Source organism: Rhamphochromis longiceps, linkage group LG16 (genome assembly GCF_057381845.1).
Source record: "Rhamphochromis longiceps isolate RC_006_pf linkage group LG16, R_longiceps_female_GT1.1, whole genome shotgun sequence".
Lineage (NCBI taxonomy): Eukaryota > Metazoa > Chordata > Actinopteri > Cichliformes > Cichlidae > Rhamphochromis > Rhamphochromis longiceps.
This window is the reverse complement of record NC_140572.1, coordinates 33,570,885-33,590,793: the sequence shown is the minus strand read 5'-3', so window position 1 is coordinate 33,590,793 and position 19,909 is coordinate 33,570,885. Positions and strand designations below refer to the sequence as shown.

General features: G+C 40.9%; 1 protein-coding gene across 2 annotated transcripts; it reads right to left on the bottom strand.

The window, feature by feature from the left end:
- Window positions 1-1,913: 1,913 nt before the first annotated feature.
- Window positions 1,914-19,489, bottom strand: wdr75 (WD repeat domain 75). Of its 2 annotated transcripts, none has more exons than XM_085384388.1 (21): window positions 19,356-19,489; window positions 18,963-19,092; window positions 15,765-15,830; window positions 15,151-15,250; window positions 14,611-14,735; window positions 13,764-13,834; window positions 13,229-13,345; window positions 13,030-13,118; window positions 12,355-12,513; window positions 12,056-12,115; window positions 10,522-10,637; window positions 10,267-10,442; window positions 9,991-10,157; window positions 9,605-9,785; window positions 7,468-7,559; window positions 7,177-7,272; window positions 6,053-6,222; window positions 5,002-5,061; window positions 3,393-3,539; window positions 3,189-3,280; window positions 1,914-2,479 (listed from the first exon to the last, which is right to left on the bottom strand). In XM_085384388.1, the coding sequence occupies exons 1-21, from the start codon at window positions 19,439-19,441 to the stop codon at window positions 2,266-2,268; spliced, it is 2,514 nt and encodes an 837-aa protein (XP_085240514.1). In that variant the 5' UTR covers window positions 19,442-19,489; the 3' UTR covers window positions 1,914-2,265. The 2 variants fall into 2 exon arrangements, with proteins under 2 accessions (XP_085240514.1, XP_085240515.1); XM_085384389.1 differs by having other exon boundaries at window positions 10,000-10,157.
- Between the last annotated feature and the right edge of the window lie 420 nt (window positions 19,490-19,909).

The following is a 19,909-nucleotide window of genomic DNA, read 5'->3' as shown; positions in this document are numbered from 1 at the left end:
TTTGATGTTATGCTAACTATTGATAGCTTTGAGATTAGCAAACAGCCATTAGGGTAATATCAAGTATCTTGTATTACCCTTTGCAAGACAGAAAGTTTTATTTCCTAAAGCATTAAAAAAAAAAAAAAAATCTGTTAAGCTAAAACAAAAATATATTTTTTTAAGCTCAGAAAAACAAAAAGTCATAATTTGATTCCAGGTAATGTCCCGTGATTTCCTCCTAACAGTCACTATACCTGCACAGGAACTATTCCAGGAAATGTTATTTATGAATCACAATTGTCTCCTCATGGCACTTTATACTGTCAAGGTAAAGATTCTCCAGTACTGTAAAACGAATGAGCTCATTTTGTTTTTAAATAGTACATTTTACCAGTTTAGATTTGTATAATTCTTTTCTGTATTTTATTATGAATCACTCCAGGAGATTTATGAGATTTGCAAATCATTTCATTCTATTTTTAAATTATATTTCACTTATATTTTACAAAGCCTTCATGGGATTTTCTGGATTTGGTTTATACTGTAAAAGTATTAATATTACACTGAATTTGTACTGGAGTTTAGGTCAAATTTATAATGACACGGTCACAGCGGCCAAAGTGTTTTTACAGATACCAGCTCAGCTTTACAATCCCTCAATTATAATGAGTCAATAAAGGTGACGGATAAAGCTTACGACTAGATGAGAATGACCCGGTTTGATCAGTTACTGTGAAAAGAAACAGATAATTTTTCAGCAGCACCTGATCAGGAAAGGAACTGAAAGATGCTGATGTGAAACTGCACCGTCATCCCTAATCCTGGGGGGGAAAAAACCCCAAAAAACACCAGCAGCTCTGCCTGAAATCAGCTTACTCAAGACTTCAGGACTCAAGAGTGCGAACAAACCTTATAGCAGCAGTAATCAGACATTTCAAGGTTGGAGGTCACACAAAAATATGGGCATTGATCAAAAACAACAGCAGTGCCCATGCGTCAGCTATTCAACCTTTACATCACTAAAAGGGTCACAAGTTATTGTGACCCTTTGTGAAAGCAGAACTGAATGTGGTTCACAAGCATATACAACCAAAGTTACATATATGACCTTTACCCTTCATTATACTGATAATGGAAAACAGCTTGAACTCTGAAGATACTGAAAGTCATATAAACTTGGAAACTATATTAAAAAACAAAACAAAACAAAAAAACCCAAATCCATCATTTACTTGAGTGTAGCCAAGGTTATAACTGTAGCTACAATTTCCAGATTCCCCGGAAAGATAAGTGTTTTCCAAAATAAAATGGAGTTAAAACAAAGCAAAAAATAAATAAATAAATCCTACTTCCTGATGAAATGACCCGTCTGGATTAGTGTGTTAGATAATGAAGACGATAAACCATGTTATAACGGGACGACTTCTAAAACACTAGAAGTTAAAAAAACAACCAAAAAAAAGCTCTACTATAACTTTGGACGTAAACTGAGAGCGAAAACTAAAACAGCAGCGACGTTTGGATGGTTAAAGAGAAGTCGGGATTCTCAGCAACTTCATTATATTTAATGGAGCCAAAACTTTCCTTTCATACTGTGAATATTTTCATAGTTATGGGTCTTTGAAGCACACAAACGTGGGTCAAAATCCTGTGCTCTTTTGGTGCCTTGTTGCTTCATAAGTTCAGGAGAATCAGATCAACTCAACACCTATTCATAGTGTCACTTATGGAGTACTTAAGCTGTGAAACCACCATGCTGAGCATGGCGGGGATGCTTCTCTGCAGCTGGAACATCAACAGTGGAAATGTCACATTTCTCAAAAACAGCAGATACTGCAGCTTTTTGTATACATGAAAACATGCTGAGAGAACAGATAAGAGGAAATATTTTTATGCTTTAGTGGAAAAAAAACCTAGAAGCAGCAGAACTCTGGTTTGGTACAAATATTTATTTTCCAAAAAAGAAAAAAAGAATAAGACAAAACAATTGAGGATTGAAAAGAATCCAGACCAAAAATTCAGTCCAGAGTTTTGGCAAGAAAACTGGTGGAAACTCGCGCTCGCTGTACAACAGCGGAGGAAAAGCTGGGAGGGGTTCCATTGTTTGGATGTCATAAACTTGTCCAATAATGACTTGAGGATTGTGTAATCAAATATGTGCTTTGTGTTTGCACAGAGATTTGTTTCCAGTCAGGGAGACAAAGTGGAAGAAGCCCACTTTGACTTAATGGTATAAAACAGAAAACGTCCGAGCTGCTGGTGGAAACCTCGTACAGGCTCTGGTTAGGAGTCCAGGAGGCCTGCGAGCCAGCTGTGATCCAGCTTCCTCACCCTCCTCAGTTCTCTCGCCTGAGCCTTTGTCAGAGCGGGGGTGTCCGACTCTGTCGCCGCTGCCGCCGCCAGCTCCGGTTTGGACCTGCTGGATTCCATTTCCTCCTCAGAGTCCTCTTCCTCTTTCTCGCTCTCCATTTCCTCTTCTGCATGTGCCTTTTCCTCCCTGAGGCCACGAGAACACCAAAATCCCCCCCCAAAAAAATTATCAACACCAATGTGACTCAGCATATTTTTAGAGATAAACAGACCTCAGTTTCACATGTGCTGCTGAATCATGTGAAGCCTCAGTTTCAATTATATTTTCTTAATCCACATTGAGATCATCAGACCAAACGAGGCTTAAAAGAGTCTGAAAATCTAAAACTCTAATTTGAATAATCTTTTATCATCTTCTCTTAATGCTAATATTGCCCAGTCTCTCGCCTTTTAAGACCGAGCCCTGGCATCTCATTTTAAAGTTTCGCCAGGAAAAAATGTTCATTTTTTTTCTCAAAGGTTTTCATTATGAATCTTTCTTATAAATATTTACACTTTTACATCATGTCTAGTCTGTATTCCAGTCTGGGTGCTGCACTTAAGTCTGATGTTGATTTATTTTAAACTGATGTGTGGATCGTTTTTAAAACCTTTTCCCTGCTTGCTGAATGCATTTTTTGTGTTTTCTGTTTCACTGAGAGATCTACAAATAGCAGCCACGCCAGAAGCTGTCTGCAGATACCTGGGAAGATGATCTTGAGCGAAAATCTGACAAATTTAAACCAGTTATGGATTCTGACTTTTTTAGGTCTGATCACATCTTGTGTATACGCTCAGTAGGAAACAAACAACTGCAGCGGCTTCAACAATTATTCAGTAAAAGCTGGATTACTGACCTGGCGTCTGAGACAGAGATGAGCAGAGACTGAACAAACATGGAGCACAGGTATGAGGTGGAGGGCAGCACGTGAGCTGGGGTCTGCAGGAGCTGGGGAAAAAAAGGGAAAAAACAGCAACAACAATGAAGTCTTAAAACGCCATCATCTGTGGTTATGTACAGCACAAAAGGGACGGGATCCCTGGAGGGACAACCAACCAACCTCTTTCATGGAGGCAGAGGTCTGCGGCAGCGCCGTTCTCTCCGCCCACAGGCTGCTGTCGGAGTCCTGATGCTCCTTTTGCTGCTGTCTGTGTTTCCCCAACAGCAGATAGAAAGGCGTCATGGCTACGCTGTCGTCAATCACAAGCTTGAGAGGGGAAAGCAAGAAACGTGTTATTAATGAGAAACAGAGCAGAGGAGCATTTCTCAGATCTGAGGCTGGGAAAGGAGCTGGATCAACAGATGGCTTTTTCACTGGAGGGTTTTGTAACTTCAGATAAGAACAATGGACTTCTTTCACCCTCCGGGTTCCTTCCCGAAGAAAACAAATGGAACAAATCCTCAGTCCAGCTCACAGTTTGACTTTTATTTGATATGTTTTACTTCACTGTTCACTCTCAGGTATCAACTCTGGTCTCTCTATAGCTCAAAACCACTAAACATTCCCAGTATGCAGCATCCTGGGTAATTTAACCTCTACCAGGTGGCCAGTGACCAGATTAGGGTTAATCTCCATCATGTTTAGGCTTTGTGAGGCCAGGTGTCCCGCTTTATGTGGAACTACTCAGCTTATTCATCTTCTGTCCTCCTCAACAACTTAAACCTTATTAGGATGAAAAGAGAAAACATGAGTAAGAAGACACAAGACTGAACTTTGGCTTCCTCTTACAATATTTACTCAGTGAGGGAGTTGTAACAGTCATATTTAAACCGAACACGTGCTTCACGTCTTACTAACATACCCCACACATGTTGGGATCTGGTCACCCCATGGTAAACCGTGGAGATTAATGGAGAGACTGCACGGGCCTCTTTATTAGCTGTTTCCCACAGATTTAGATCCTACCCCACACACTTTTAGCATTGTTTAATCCTACTGAGTCCTCCACCTCAGTAGGAGCTCGCAGGAGCTCCTCACAGCAAAAGGAGGACTGTCATCGCTGGTGGTTAAAATAGGAGACAGTAAGAGCAACTGAACTTTCAACAGCCAGAGGTCAGACCTCTCTTCTCTAGTGTCTACTTAAATAATAAATGCTAAAATTAGCCCCAGCGGCCCACCAAAGTAAAATGTGTGCGTGGGAAACTGCAAAACGACCATTCCTAAATTTCAGACTTCCACGGCTCATTTCAGAATCTCAAGATCTTCCTCTGTGCCCCAACCAAGCATTTAAACCCAGCTGCACACAGGCTGAAGACGAAGTATTTCCTTCCTTGTGTTTTCACTGATTCTTCTGAGCTTTTCTCCAAACAGAAAATTAAGAATAACTCTGATTAATTTTGCACCTTGGTTCAGTTTCTTGTTTTATAAGAAAATATTTCAGGTAAACTTTACCTAAATAATATATTTACTGTAAAAACCTTCTCAGACCCTCTGCAGTACCTTTCCAGCTCACTGCTGTTTTATAAACACCACCCAGCACTTGGAACAGGAAGTTCTGAACAGCAAGTCTATTATTGTGGTTGCACTGACCCCTAATTCACACAAGCTCTGAACATAAAAACAATCAGATCAAAGTGTGTGGGCAGGTCCTTACTTTAAAGTGAAAAATGTGTTACAAGGTCAAATAAAAGTCCAAATGTTTGGTGCAAAACCAATGGGAGGAGCTCACCTGTTTGCTGGATGCCAGCAGCCTGTCCTCCTCGGCTTTGGTGGTGAATGTCATAAGATCCTGCAGGGAAGAGTCCACAGTCAGCATAAAGTACTTATTTCTATCACGATGAAAGCGTTTCATAAACTATTTATCAAATAATTTTCCTTTGGTTTGACTGTATAAACTAATTCTTCACTGCAGACACTTTGAGTTTAGATAAGGATGTTTACAAAAACTATCAGTTACGAGGTCATCTGCAACCCGGGAGGGATAAACGGCCAGTATCTTATCTCTCCACTAAGTCCAGAGTGATTCTCAGTGCTGTGGAAACTAGTTCAGGTTCAGTCCCGCAGGGACGAAGCTTTTACACAGATACACTACAGATTGTCAGTCAGTTTGGAAAGTGAAAAAAAACAACAACAAAAAACAGCTGTTTGAGCAGACACCAAAACTCAGGACGGTAAAGCTGGGACTCATTCTGGAGCCATTTTTGTCCTTTAACTTTCAAACACCTGTGCCTGCCACATTCATTATTCCCCCTTGGAAATACTGGAAGCACCTCTAAAGCACCTTCAGAGGACTGTAAAGCTGAATTTTTCACATCTACAGCCGCTCCTGTACCTTCAGTCAGATGGAGGTGTAGGAATGTCACATATGTAAAGGTCTCATCTTTTGTCCTAAAATTAGAAGAGAGACTCTTCAGGCTTCGGGGGGGGGGGGGCTCTAAAAGAGCTGAGCTATTGAGCTATGACATTCCTGCAAGACACGCCATGCCTTTAGTGACCTGACTGACCTTATAATTAGCAACAAAGCAAGGCACCAAACAACCTGTAGGTGCAGCGCTCGCTTTAGAGCACTCACAACTCTCACGAGTTTTTCTTTCAGACTCAAATCCAACAGAGTTCCTTAAATATACTTGCATATTTTATATTACAGTAATAAAAAGCAGTGTTTATGATTTAAACCGACTCTCCCTGCCAATAAAAAACAGGCCGACCCGGCACATAAGCAGCATTTATGTCGACTTCTCGTTCTGTTTTTCTTCAGCAGAAGTTGAAATGTTGTTTACCATCTGCTGAGTGAGGAAGTAAAGCTGAGAGCGGTTCAGCCACTGGCTGCTCTCCTCGCAGCTCTCCAGCATCTCCTCCCTGGGAGCGAAGACGGCCTGAGTCACCTTCCCCGAGCACACAGCCTTATGGGAAAACAGTGGCCGAGGCTCGCTGGGCTTGAACACAAACACTGAAAGCAGGAAAGAGAGAAACAGTGATATAAAACGATTCAAAAAGTCACAAAAGAAAGTGTGTGTGGACAGCACCTTTATCTTCCACATTATTGGATGAGTTACCAATTAGGTTTATGTATTAACCTGTCATTAAATACATCAAAAATAACATAAAAATCACATTTAGTCTTTTTATTTATTAAATGTGGGCTAAAATTTTATTTTGCCTGTGCATTTATTTAAGACTGTATAAATACAGCTAATTATTAACTTGCTAATTAAGTTTCCCATTGTTAATTGGTGAATATATACATAATTAAATTAATGAACTTCCAAATAAATGAGTAAAAATGAATCGGGGATTAATTAAAAATGAAATAAAACCCTCAGTTTAATATATGTTTAAGTCACATTTTACTTAAACATTTAGTTCTTAATATCAATTCTTGATGAATTTGGTGGCAGAATAATTTACTAATCAAGCCAAACATATCTGATCTTTTCTTTTTTTCATTGGTGGGATTATTGAAAAGTAAGTACTACTACAATTTTATTTTTATTTTGGCACTTTCGGTCCTCCATATTGACTTGCTGCTGTGAGTAAACACAGTTTGGTTCTTTTCTGCGAGATTTCTTAATTTCCATGCTTACATCTGCAGGTAGCTAGTATGCATTCTAATTGTGTGCGTGTGTCTGTCTGTTGTGAGGGAAATGCATACACTATATATACCAATCTATACGACTGTTTTTTGGACAACGACTCAAAGACAAATTCCTCATTCGTGTCTAAACTCTGCATTAAAAGGCCACTCTGATTCTGAGGAACCAGAGTGGCCTTTTTATTTGAGTCAAATTAAACTGGACTTCGTTGTTGGGTCCAATCTTGAGGTTACAGCACCACTATGAGCCAATCAAGTTAGAGTTCTCAGATGCCTTTTGTGCAGTTTTAACGTGGACGGTCTGAAGCTTACGGTCAGTGGATCCGCTCTGATAGCAAAAGGCAGCCATGTTCTCGGAGAGGGGGTCGGCCACCAGCCGCCTGACATCCATGGAAGTGGTCCACTCCACTGCCAAATCGGACACAGAGGAAGACATGGAGGGGAAAAACAGATGGAGACATGCAATTTTTTTAACCAGTCAACAAACCTCTCATATCTGAGAGCCTAAGTTTTAAGGATATGTTAGAATCTGTTCAGACTTTTGGGATAAAAATAGTTTTTTAAGTTGCACAGAGCAAGTCTGTACATAGGGGGAAGTCTTACAAGAGCAGGTGAGGAGGTTCCAGCAGAGCAGATTGCTGGCGGTGGTTCCCAGCAGATACTTGGAACAGCTCAGTCGCCCAAAACAAAGATCACTAATGGAGGGGAAAAAAGGTCCTTTTTATTTATCTCGTGGTTAAACAATCTGAAGTGCAGTTCCCAACCAACCAGCTCCTCACACCACGCATACTTCTCAGGATTAGCTTTTGCACTTAGGAACTTGAAATGAGAACATGCAAAGACCCACTCAGAGCTAAGAGCACAGAAAATCACAAACAGACATTCCTATTATAAAAACAAATGTTTTCCTTTTAAAGTAACTCAGATGAGGTAAAGTGTTGTAATTATAATTATCCCTCAGCAGGCGAGGGCAAACATTATTAATGACTGAGATCTGGTGACTCAGCTCTGGACATCTATAGGTGGTGGTTATGTAAGGGGTAGCAACGGGCAGCTGTCTAAACATCTGTCCGTCTCTTCACATCTGAATTTGAAATTACACAGAAACTGTGTGCTTATTTAAAGAAAGCTGTCAGAGGGTGACTGACTTTTTGGCCAGAGAGGCTTTTACGCACTTTAAGTTCAGACAAACTGAGATTCATGTGAGAGGAAACAAAAATAAATGTCCAGTAATGAATATTCAAGTGATTTTAACATTCTGTTTCCTTCATTTTAATGCAAGTCATCTCTTTTTGTTTTTCCTACAAACGTGCTAAAAGCTGACTCTGTTTTTCGGGGATTATTTCAAAAAAGTGGTACAGAAACCAGCAGCAGTAGTTTCACGTCCTCAGTGACCTCTGTGGGCCTCTTGTCAGCTGAGGGGGAAACGTGCCAACATTTTTGGAGACTTGAACAGTGTTACGAAACGACAGTGCTCGTTTTTGCACAGAAGGTTAAAAATCCTTCGGTGCTCTGAGAAACAAAGCTCTGAACTTCTGTCGGGAAAACCTGCTTAACTCATTCAGAACAGCTGCTGGCAGTGAACGTTGGAGCACATCCCCCGTTTTAGCCAAATGTCCACTGTTGCTCGAGTTGCACAGGTTTTACTGTCAAGCGGTAAACACTGTGAATAACATGTATAGTGACAATAAAGGGCTATTCTATTCTAAAACAAAAACTCTACACTACGTACTCACCTGGACTGTATATAAAAGATGGACACAGCCAAAGCGCTGATGCATACTAATTTGTGAAGCCCTGATTTTGAAGCCTTGACCTAAGTGTCATCACCGTGGTTACAAGCACACATGGTGCACTTATTTCTAAAACCGCTTTCAGAGAAAGTCATTTAATGGTTGAACTGAAAATAAAGCACCACGACACAAATCCTCGTCCAGCAAACCTCTCAGCTACGAGGATAATGCCCCCTGCTCTCGCCCGAGGGCGCGACCACAGCTGGTCAGCCAGTGAAATTTGCCCCGCCAGTGATACTGACCACTTTTCCATCTTTAACGTGTGGTTATAACACCACATGGAGTGTGACTGATCTTGGTGAATCGTTACTAAACAACACACATTCAATTTGACATTTTTTAACTTAAAATTAATGGAAAATAATGAGAGCGCGATGTCACTGCTTGTGAAGTTTGAGGTTTTGACATTTTAGGAAACATTTTTGGACTTTAACTTGGTTATCTCATTTCTTCAGTTAATTTTTTTAAATACTTTATTAAACCCTCTATGACACTACGACACATTATTTAATGGCTTAATCTATAATAATGCAAAAAAATCTGAAAAAAATTCAAATTTTGGCAAATTCAACAACTGGTCTGTCAGCCTACAGCTCTAACTTTAGCGCGTCTGTTTGAAATATCTGTCTGACTGATGGCAGCAGCTGAAGAGATGCATCTTCACCAGTTAAACCTGATAAACAGGTTTACACAGATGTGTCGGGGAATTCCTCTTATTGGCTTTTTACTTGTGCAAGTTTTGATAATAACTTGTAACAAACTATTCACTTGTAACAAACTTAAGCCAGTCACCATGACGGTGCTGATATTTGACCCGTTCTGTGTGTGTCTACGCTCTTTGAAGAGGAATGAGGAGACTTGACGGGGTTAACTAACGCTACAAGCTTAAACCGGTCACCGTGACGGTGCTGATATTTGACCCGTTCTGTATGAGTCTACGCGCTGACCTGACAGCTCCCGGCGGCTGCGACAGGGTTGTCAGGAGCTCCCAGGTGGAGGGGCTCCACACGGTCACCACCTCCTGAAAGGCGACGGCTAGCAGAGAGCCGTCAGCCGAGAAGCTGCAGCATTCGGGCACCAGGCCGTGATAGGCACTGACGAAATCACATAACCAGGAAGGACCTTCATCTGCAAGTCAGAGGAAACAAAGAGAGAGAGACAGACATAAGCTGAATTACTGTGTGAAGGGGAAAGAAAAGCAAGCCTAATTTGGTTTAAACCTCATGTTCAACGTGATGTTCTGAAAAGCACACTGGTAGAAACTTAAAAACCTCCATTAAACAGTTAATATTATGAGAATTTAGGTGGTTGGCTTTTTCGGTTGACTGCTTACCGTCTGTACCTTCTGTGTGGGCTGGAGCAGCGAGCTGCCAGGCTTTGAAGTGTCCGTCTTTGCTGGTGGAGACCAGCAGGGTGGTCTGGCTGTCGGTGGGCTGGCAAAAGCACATGGCGGTAATCTGGGCGTCGTGGGGGGCCGAGATGGTCGTGTTCAGCACAAAACTGCATGTGACAGGGGTGTGGTTGGTTATTGTTACACTATTTTCATCACATGAAAGAGAAACCTTGACTGACCCTGCAGCCCACAGACAAACAGCTGTAACATCTGTACCTCTGCGTCTGTTCATCGAAAGCCCACAGCTTCAGGTTCAGCTCCAGCTCAGCAGCTTTCTGATGTCTTTCCTCCACCGTCGCCAACCACGAGCCAGAGGCGTCAAACGCCGCTTTGACCACCTCGAACTGCTGTAGGCCCGATTCATGAATGTACTCCTGCTGCACGATGTCCAGCTGTGGGAGAAACAGACAATGTTAACCTAGTTTCCACACTTTCAAATCCACCCGTGTGTGAGACCTGCTGAGAGCTTACATTGTACAGCAGTTTGTCTCTTTGGAGCGAGTAAAACTGCAGATGTCCGGGTTTCCCGTTTAGCACCAGAGCTTTGCTGCGAGGATCCATCATCAAGTCTGTCCCGATGCTGTCGCCTGAACAAGAAAACAGGTTTAAGGAGGATTAACCCCACATACTAAGACATTATTTTATTTCTTTCTGATACAAACTTATGTCATTAATTATGAAAACACATTATTGGCAGGTGATGAATGCATAAAGAAACTCAAAAGGTAAATTTTTTTTTTTAAAACTACATTTCCTCCAGTCTCACATCACCAGTCAATAACAGTTACTGGTTTTCCCTGTTTGGTGCATTTGTTCAAATGGGTTCTTTTGGTGCTTCTTTTGTTTTAACACCTTTATCATGGTAACAAAGTAAATTTCTATTTCTTTTTGCGTTTTATGTGAAGATAAAGTTAATTGGTTTGCACTTTGTTTTTCAAATCTACTTGTGGTTTTTCTTCAGTGTGGTGGTTTCTCATGTGACATCATGCGCACATTACCTGACTGCTGTCCACCACATTGAGTGTGTGACCGTTCCAGCGATCATTGTGAGAAATGTGAAATAATATGAGTTTAGTGACCTTATTTATGACCGTCGGGAACACTGATGTCCGTGCTTAGCTTCCGGACTTTTCCAGCAGACAATGAGATGTTAAACTGAGAGAAAATTTGGGATTGCACTAGCTGTGGTGAAGGAATGTTTTTGTGTTTTGCTCACAGATGATCATGTGTTGATCCTATGTTCAGCGTTGCCAACTGTCATCTCCACTGTCTGCTGGTTGTGCTGTTGTGCCATGTTTTCTCTGCATGGTGAACTCAGCTTTCCTGTTCCAACCACTCCACCTACACGCAGCGTTATCCACTTTGAGATTCATGCTGCTGGTTTAGTGGAGGATGTCTGTGTAGGCTGTGTACCCATAATCCTTCACTCTGTGTGGGAATACACCTATGCAAATGGACTCGAATGTGGTATCGTTTCGTCACAGCCCTTTTCAATTTGAATCACACTGTTTGGATTCCTCCGTTAGCTGACGCAGTTACTGTGGTAACCGCATGTTGATCCCGAGCGATGCAGAAATCTTTTCCACTTCACACCTGAATTTATTTTATATTTAAACTCCTTACGGCATCATTCTGAAACTGTCATTCGCTGAGCTCTTTCACTTAATTTCCAGCACTATGGCGACAATTCTTTATTTTGCTTCAATTTGTGTGACAAATTCCAACAATGGCATTTCAAAGTCATGCTCATGTTCATGCAGGTTCAAAAACATGTTGCAAACGCACATTTTAGGATCACTTTTAGTGTCAGATACACCTCAGCAGTGTTACTGATGCTAAAAATTTGTGTTGTGTTAGAAAATAAGCAAAGAATTATTGTCTCACTGCCTTCCTTTCTTTTACATTCTATAATGAAGGGATCAATAAAGCACATCTTAAATTAACACTAGTGTTTATTATTTATACATACATCATGCTCAAAAGTCACCTTACAGTATGTACTCACCTTTGACCAGGCCCTGAATGACAGCAGACACTTTAACGCAACTCTGGATGATGGTGATCTCTATAAGGAAGGGAAACAAAACCTTCAATAAACAAGAAAATCGCTGAAGCAGAAAATGAGTTTGGAACCTGAGCCGTTTAACTGCATTTTATTTGAGTGACTCAAATGCTCTGAAATCAATTTAGTGAAATCTGAGAGGTGCACGACTTGATTTGAAAGAATGGACCATGTTCACCGAATTTCACTGACAATAATTTGTGCGTATCTGCATTGAAATCCTGCAGGCTGAGACTCCTTACTGTTGTCACTGTGTGAGGTACAGAATAGCGATCCATCAGGTGAGACGGTGATGTGAGTGATGGCGCCACCCAGGCGGGGCAGGAAGTCCCGCTCGCTCTCTTGGTTGTACCTCCACTGGACGAGCACAGACTCCACACCTCCACTCAGCAGGTTGGTCCCTGACAATACAAAATAAATACATAACTAAAACCGTAACACACAGAGGAGTGATTTCTGTTTGTTTCCTTGTTCCTTGGAAGAATATATACATGTGGAACTTGCTGTGTTAGTAAGTTGGTTTACACTTTCTGTAAAAAAAAAACTGTAGCAAAAATGGATGATTTCAAGAAAATTACAATATTTTTACTTTTAGAAAGTCCTTTTTTTAGAGTTTAGTTGATGTGTTTTCCTTTTCTTATTGTGCTTTTGATAATTTGATTAAAAATAAATAAATAAATATCACCCCTACTGTTTTGATCCAAGTTACTAAAAATAAAGGAGCACAAAGAAAGTTAAGCAAACAACTTTAAAATTATTCTACTGACTCTCACAACTTCTGCAAATTTAATACCCACAAAAAAGGTATAATATAAGATATTTTGATGCCATTTTAATTGTTATTTCAATTTCAGACTATTAAGGACTTCCTAACGATCGTGGGAACCAGGTAATAACTATAATACAGCTATGAATACCTTCTGGAGTGAAGCAGAGCGAGCTGACGGCGCTGTGGTGCCAGTGCAGAGTGGAGTACGTGTACTCCTTCTTGTGGTTAAAGTTTCTCCTAAAAGGATGAGCAGGAATGTCAGTTTTACAACGCAAAACCAGCGACCAGCAGAAGTTTAAGATCTGGATCATCGATAATCTGCGTTTGTTTCAGTCGAGGTCCCTCACCACAGGCGGATCTTCCCGTCTTCGTGTCCCGTGGCGATGCAGTCATCTTTCGGGTGACAGGCGACGCATGTGAATGTGTTCCAGCCACCCTTTTTGTTGTCTTCTTTCAGGAAAAACCTAAAAACCAGCACCAGGACAGATGTTTGGTGTTACTGAACATCAGCCAACACAACATGGCCTTTGTCATGTGTGACAGCAGCACTGCTTCTCTCCATGACAAAAATAAATAAATAAAACTAACACGATAACCTTTTAAAATTAACATCTAGCCCAGCAGCTGTAAAAGTTTAAATAATATACAATCTCTGACACTTGAAGTACTTTCGCCTGATTGGCTCTACCTCTCAAACAGAACACAACTGATATGACCACATAAGAGACGTTTTTCTCCTGTGTGAAACTGAGCATTCAGAGCGGCCTGAAGCCTTAAACAAAACTCTAAAATAATCATTCAGCGTTGGAACAGGAGAAATAAATAATAGGAGCCTGAATTTTAAAAATCTAAGTCACCTCCAGTGACCATCTTCACTCTCACCTGTACGACTTCTGCTTCTTGAAGAAATAGACCTCCAGCTGCAAGTCGTTCACTGAAGCAATAAATTCTCCCTGTGAAGATTAAAGCAGGCGATAAGCATCAGACACATTTGGATTTAAAACACTTCAGTCTGAAGTAACGTTTGAACTGTTGTCTGCTAAACACAGTGAAGTACAATGATAAAGAGTTTTGGACTTATAACACCCTGAAGTGTGCACAAGCTCCACATTTCTGCTTCCTCAGGCAGACTTCTTTGGCACATTCATGTCACCAAAGTCTGGTCCTTTAATAATTTGTATTTTCTCTGACAACATTGACTAGTGGACAATCCCTGGCTCTTATTTTGAAAGTTGCAGCGCTGCTAGCCTGTTACCTCAACCTCCACTCCTCACTGCCTTGTTCTTTCCCTGCCAGCCTCAGTACCACCCAGCACCTTTCTCCAAAAAAAATCCTGCAGTCAGACCGACTCCAACATCATTCTACACTTTGGGATGCAGCTCGCAACAGTTGTCCTTGTTTTTATAGTTCTGTGATTAGCTGTAGAGTCACTCCAATCAGAGCCTGTAGCAGAGGAAGAACTGGTTCATGTGGTGCTGGGCTAGCAAAGAACACAGGCTGCAGTCCAAGACGAAGGAGCTGAAAGCTAATGGAGGACGAGGGACGCACTGGGAACAGCTGATCATTAATTCACTAAAATAATCTGCAGTGAAGAAGCATTAGCTTTCTCTCATATACTCCCCTCTAAAATACCGTTTCCTCGAGAAACTTCAGTTGTCAAACTAAAGTTCCTGACAGATTAAGTCGAAGTAGTCAGTTCTTGGTATCAGCTGTGGCGGCATGTACGTACCCCTCTGCCAAAGGCGATGGCTGCTGGGTTGGGGTTGACGCCACTGAGTACGGCAGAAAGTTCTTGAGCCTCCACCATTTGATCTCCACTCTGTGGCAGATGGACCGCAACCAGCTGGAAACGCTCTGCAAACACAAATCAGCCTTTTTCACACATTCCCATTCAGTGACCTCTAAAAAAACCTTCTTCTTCCCACATATTAAAGCTGGTTCGAGGACGACCTGGTGACTCCAACACATTAAAACTATTCCAAAACAAGCAATAACATTCAACATGAAGAGGTATGACACATACAGGCATCTGCGTGGCTAGTTTTTTCTTAATATTTGACTTCTTGCCCTGAGAAGCATCACTCTGCTATTTTCCCCCTTGGGTCACCCTGCAGTAGCCTGCGATTAAATAAATATCACACTTTATTAATAAACCTTGTTTGGGGACTCTTCCTTTACCCCTCAGACGGTGGTGCAACAGATTCACACTGAGTTCTAGAAACTTTACTTCACAAATGGAGTCTGAATGGCGCTCTGATGTCACACTTACCCGCTCTTTTGTCACTCGGCATGGATGCAACAATAAAGATGACGTTTTCATGTTTGGCAGAGGCGTAGAAGGAGTAGATTGGGTATCCAATGACACAAGTCTAGAAGAGACCGCACAGCTGTCATGCATCTTGGAAACATGGGCTCTTAAACTGGACCCACAAACCTCATCATAAACACCTCTACTCCTTTTTCTGCTGAATTTCCATGTTTTGTAGCTAATTTAAGGTGAAACAATTCATTTATATGAGAGTTCATTTACAAAAAATATATATAATTAGTTAAATTAATCACCCACAAGGACATCGAGAGGAAATCTTTCAGAACTAATGCAAAAAATTTCTGTTAGCTCAAGAAAATTCAGTTATGCAGTCAAAGCACAGAAGATAGAACACATTTCCTTTATTATCATGAACAGGATCTGCATCATCTGCATGTTCGCAGACTGATCACAGGTGCCCTGCTCACTCTGTTTGAGGGCTGCCTAATAATAAATAAACCCTTCATTTCACTTTTATAAACAGAGAAAATAGGAAAGTGTGTGTTGCAGCTGGAGTTTGATGATCCACAGTGACAGAAAAGACTGGAGAGAAACAACAAGACTCAACGTCCAACCTTAATAAGAATCCCGTCTGTGAAGTCCCAGAGTCTGAGAGTGCCATCTAGTGATGAAGAGTAAACCTGCAGCACAACACAAGCACAGTGTGAGACATAACAATGAACTGTATTTATATCTATATCTATCTCTCTCTCTATATATATCTATCTATATCTCTATATATATCTATCTATATCTATCTATCTATATCTATATCTCTATATATCTCTATCTATCTATATCTATATCTCTATATATCTCTATCTATCTATATCTATATCTCTATATATCTCTATCTATCTATCTATCTATCTATCTATCTATCTATCTATATCTATCTATATCTATATATATCTATATATCTATCTATATATATATCTATCTATCTATCTATCTATCTATCTATATATATATATATATATATATATATATATATATATATATATATATATATATATATATATATATATATATATATATATATAAAAAACAACCCAAAAACAATAATAATAAAAAGAAAAATACAGAGAATAAAAACAATTAAAAAATAAGTGAGGGAAAAAAAATAGGGTCCTGCTAAAAAGGAGGTTTAACAAACTCAAAGTCACCGGGAGGAGGCCCCGGGGCAGACCCAGGACACGCTGGAGAGATTATATCTCTCGGCTAGCCTGGGAACGCCTTGGTATTCCCCCGGATATGCTGGAGGAGGTGGCTGGGGAGAGGGAGGTCTGGGCCTCTTTGCTTAGGCTGCTGCCCCCGCGACCCGGCCCCGGACAAAGCGGATGAAGATGGATGGATGGACAAACTCAAAGTCTTAAAAGCCAACTTTTTGGACCCAGAAACGTTGATCAGCATTAGCTCAGTAAACCCAGAGTTATCCCTGAGGGGTGTGGTGGAACAGGCCATTTCCATCATGGATTTGCAAGAGACACATCTGTATGTTATCGTGTCAACATGGACCAAAATCTCTGAGGCATGTTTCCAGCAGCTTTTTGAATCTGTGCCTTGAAGTAAGGTAGCTCTGAAGACAAAAGGTGGTCCAAAGGTGTACCTAATAAAGCAGCAGGTGAGTGTATGAGGAGCAGGAGGGAAGGAGTCAGGTACCAGGAATGGTTCCCAGGCTCAATTTCCATGGTAACTAGTAGGGCTGCCACAAACGATTATTTTGATAGTCGACTAGTCACCGATTATTTATGCGATTAGTCGACTAATCAGATCATCATCCACTGGACGTAAAACTACAGCTTATTGCACCAGCAGCATCTGCTCTTATATAACTATCATTAGCTTACAGCTTTAAGCTTTTAAGGTGCTAACTAAAAATAAAGACAAGATGATAGTTTATTCAATTTCAATGAAATTTGCAGATTGTTTTGGTAAAGTTTAATAAACTCCTTGCTATCTAAAATATAACAGGACACCGGAGTATATTCTCCAGCATCTCACACTTCTGATAATCAGCTGTCTGCTTGACGTTTATTCAGCTGTGTAAAAACTATAACTTTAATCTCAGCCAAACCGATTTACTCAGGAACAAATAAAATACTAAAAAAAAAAAAAAAAAGCCAAACAACAACATTTTTAATTTATCTAAGTGACTCATATATATTTAACCTGAGTCGCGAAAGACGGCGGTGGGTTTGAAAACAATTTGCCGGGAGTCCGGTGTTCTCACGGCGCTAGTGACCTAGCCCCCGGCTAGCTATCGAGCTAGTGGGTAACAGACGTCTCCAAAAACGTCGGAGCGCTTTTGAAAATATGTGGTGTCCTGATAAACTGAGCCGATATTTGAGGTTTACACAGCTACATTCTCGCCTGAAAATATGTTAAACGTTTATTTTGTGACCCAGAAAGAATAATAAGAGTAATATTAAAACTAACTAGCTACCGCCATTGTTGGAAACTAAGCTGGGCCGCGCTATGAATTCTGGGACACAGCTGCTTCTTCTTTTTCGGGGTTTAACGGCAGCTGGCATCCTTGTACATGCAGTGCTGCCATCTTCTGTTTCAGTCCGTTATTACACTCTTAAATCCTGCTATTATTCCTGCGTCTTTTGCGATCTTACAAAGCTTCAAACGACACGTCGACTATTAAATCAGTCGTCGACGATTTTGATAGTCGACGTAATCGTGACTAGTCGACAAATCGTGGCAGCCCTAGTAACTAGTGGTGCAACGGATCACCGTTGATCCGTAATCCGGACCGATCCCACTCCACGGTTTGGCACACATGTGATCCGAAGATTCGAAAAAGAAGGAAAAAAAGTATGTGCATGGTACGCGTGGTCAGTCTGTCAAGCCATAGTTATGGCCAGTGCTAGCAGTCCAGGAGGAGCAGAGGAGTTTGCGCCATTTGCTGCCCAATCCGTCCGGGCTAAAGCTATTACAAAAGCTATTGGAGTGTTTAGCTGCAGACGTGAGGCCGTATTCCGTTGTGTAAAACAAGGGGGTTTAAACTATGACGAACGTGCTTGAGCCACGCTATGATATCCCGTTGCGCGTCCACTTCAGTGATCAGATCGTTCCAAGCATGTATGAGCACGAAAAGTCTAAAGTTATGCCTGAACTGTCCCAGGCATCTTCTGTTGCCCTAATGGGTGGACCTCCAGGGCAACAGAAAGCGTTGTGACCGCTCATTATATTACCACGGAGTGGTAGATACAAAGACCTGTACTGCCCTATATTGCACCTTAATTTGTTTTTATATAACTGCGAGGAATGAGTCTTGAGTTGAATGTTTTTTAATAGGCAAAAAATACCTAAATAAGTAAATGGCGAGTTAAATTTTTGTCTTTTTTTGCTGAGCCGAAAATTGATCCCATCCCTGACTTAAAACCGTGATCCGATCCGAACCGTGAGATCTTGGATCCGTTGCACCACTAATCGTAACTGACTCAGAGTTTAAGTTAGGACTCTTTCAGGAACAGAAAATCAAGAGTTTACTTACTTTGCCTCTGGCCTGAACCAACAGAGTGAGTAATGAGGATAATGAGTAAGTAAATAAATAAAAAAATAAAAAGAGATCTGATTCTTGTTTGATCAGAGCTGGGGGATTGAACTAAACTTAATAAATAAATAATTACACGTAAAGAAAAAGTGGCTTCAGCAGCTATTCTGCTTTTCCTGTATTTTCTAACATTAAATGAATATCAGCAAGTTTCTGGATAAAGACGTCTTGAAAAAAGTCGTTTTTCTAGGTGGAGAGGTGACTGTACCTGTAAGTGGTTTGAGGGTCTGAGCAGCACACCTGTCACCAGCCCGGTGTGACCCCGCAGCTCGTGGATACACTCCTCTGTGGAGGTGCTGAACACCTTCACAGCCTCTCCGGAGGCGCACAGAAGGAACCTGCAGCGATACAAATATGAGGAAACAAACATCAAACAAACATGTAGGGACCGGGACACAGCTCAGTCTTGGTCTGTGGCTCAGTCAAAGTCACGGAGCTGAGACGAGCTGCTGATACTATGCTGTAAACAGCAGCAGGAATATCCAGCAGCTTCTCAAGCTAATGCTAACAGCCTCAGCTCTGAGGCTAACACAAACGACACAAACCGCGCGAGACCTTTCCACTAAATATGAAACATCGGCAGGTTAAAACACTCGCTCACCTGGAGTCGTGGGTTATCACAGGATCCCTGAAGTTTATTTTACTGCCGCCGCGGTGAACCACGCGGATATCCCCGTGTTCAACCATGTTTTTACCGGAGTGAACTCTCACCTCTGAGCGCTGCTCCTCACTCGGTCAGCACCACTCCGTTTAACACGCGCCCCCTGCTGGATAGGAGGGCTACAGTAAGAAATACACGGTACACTTTTATGACTTCAAATTAATAAATAATAAATAATGAAGAGTTTTAATTGTATTTAAAAGTTCCCCACCCTCTGCCATTTTGTTACATATGCAGAAAGTCTCATACCACAAAATGTTTATTTAATGGTTAGAGTTTTTATTTGCTCTTTATTGTATTACATTGATATTTTTATTCAGCAAGAATTTTATTAAACTTTTCTATTTAAATGTGCCACTTCTTTTGTATAGTTCTGTCCTAATCAGTCATTCTACGTTTCATAAGCTTTTTTGTTATAAGGTAAGATTAGATGTACTTTATTTATCAGGGAAGAATTTGAAAAATTAAAAACAGAATCAGAATCAGAAGACTTT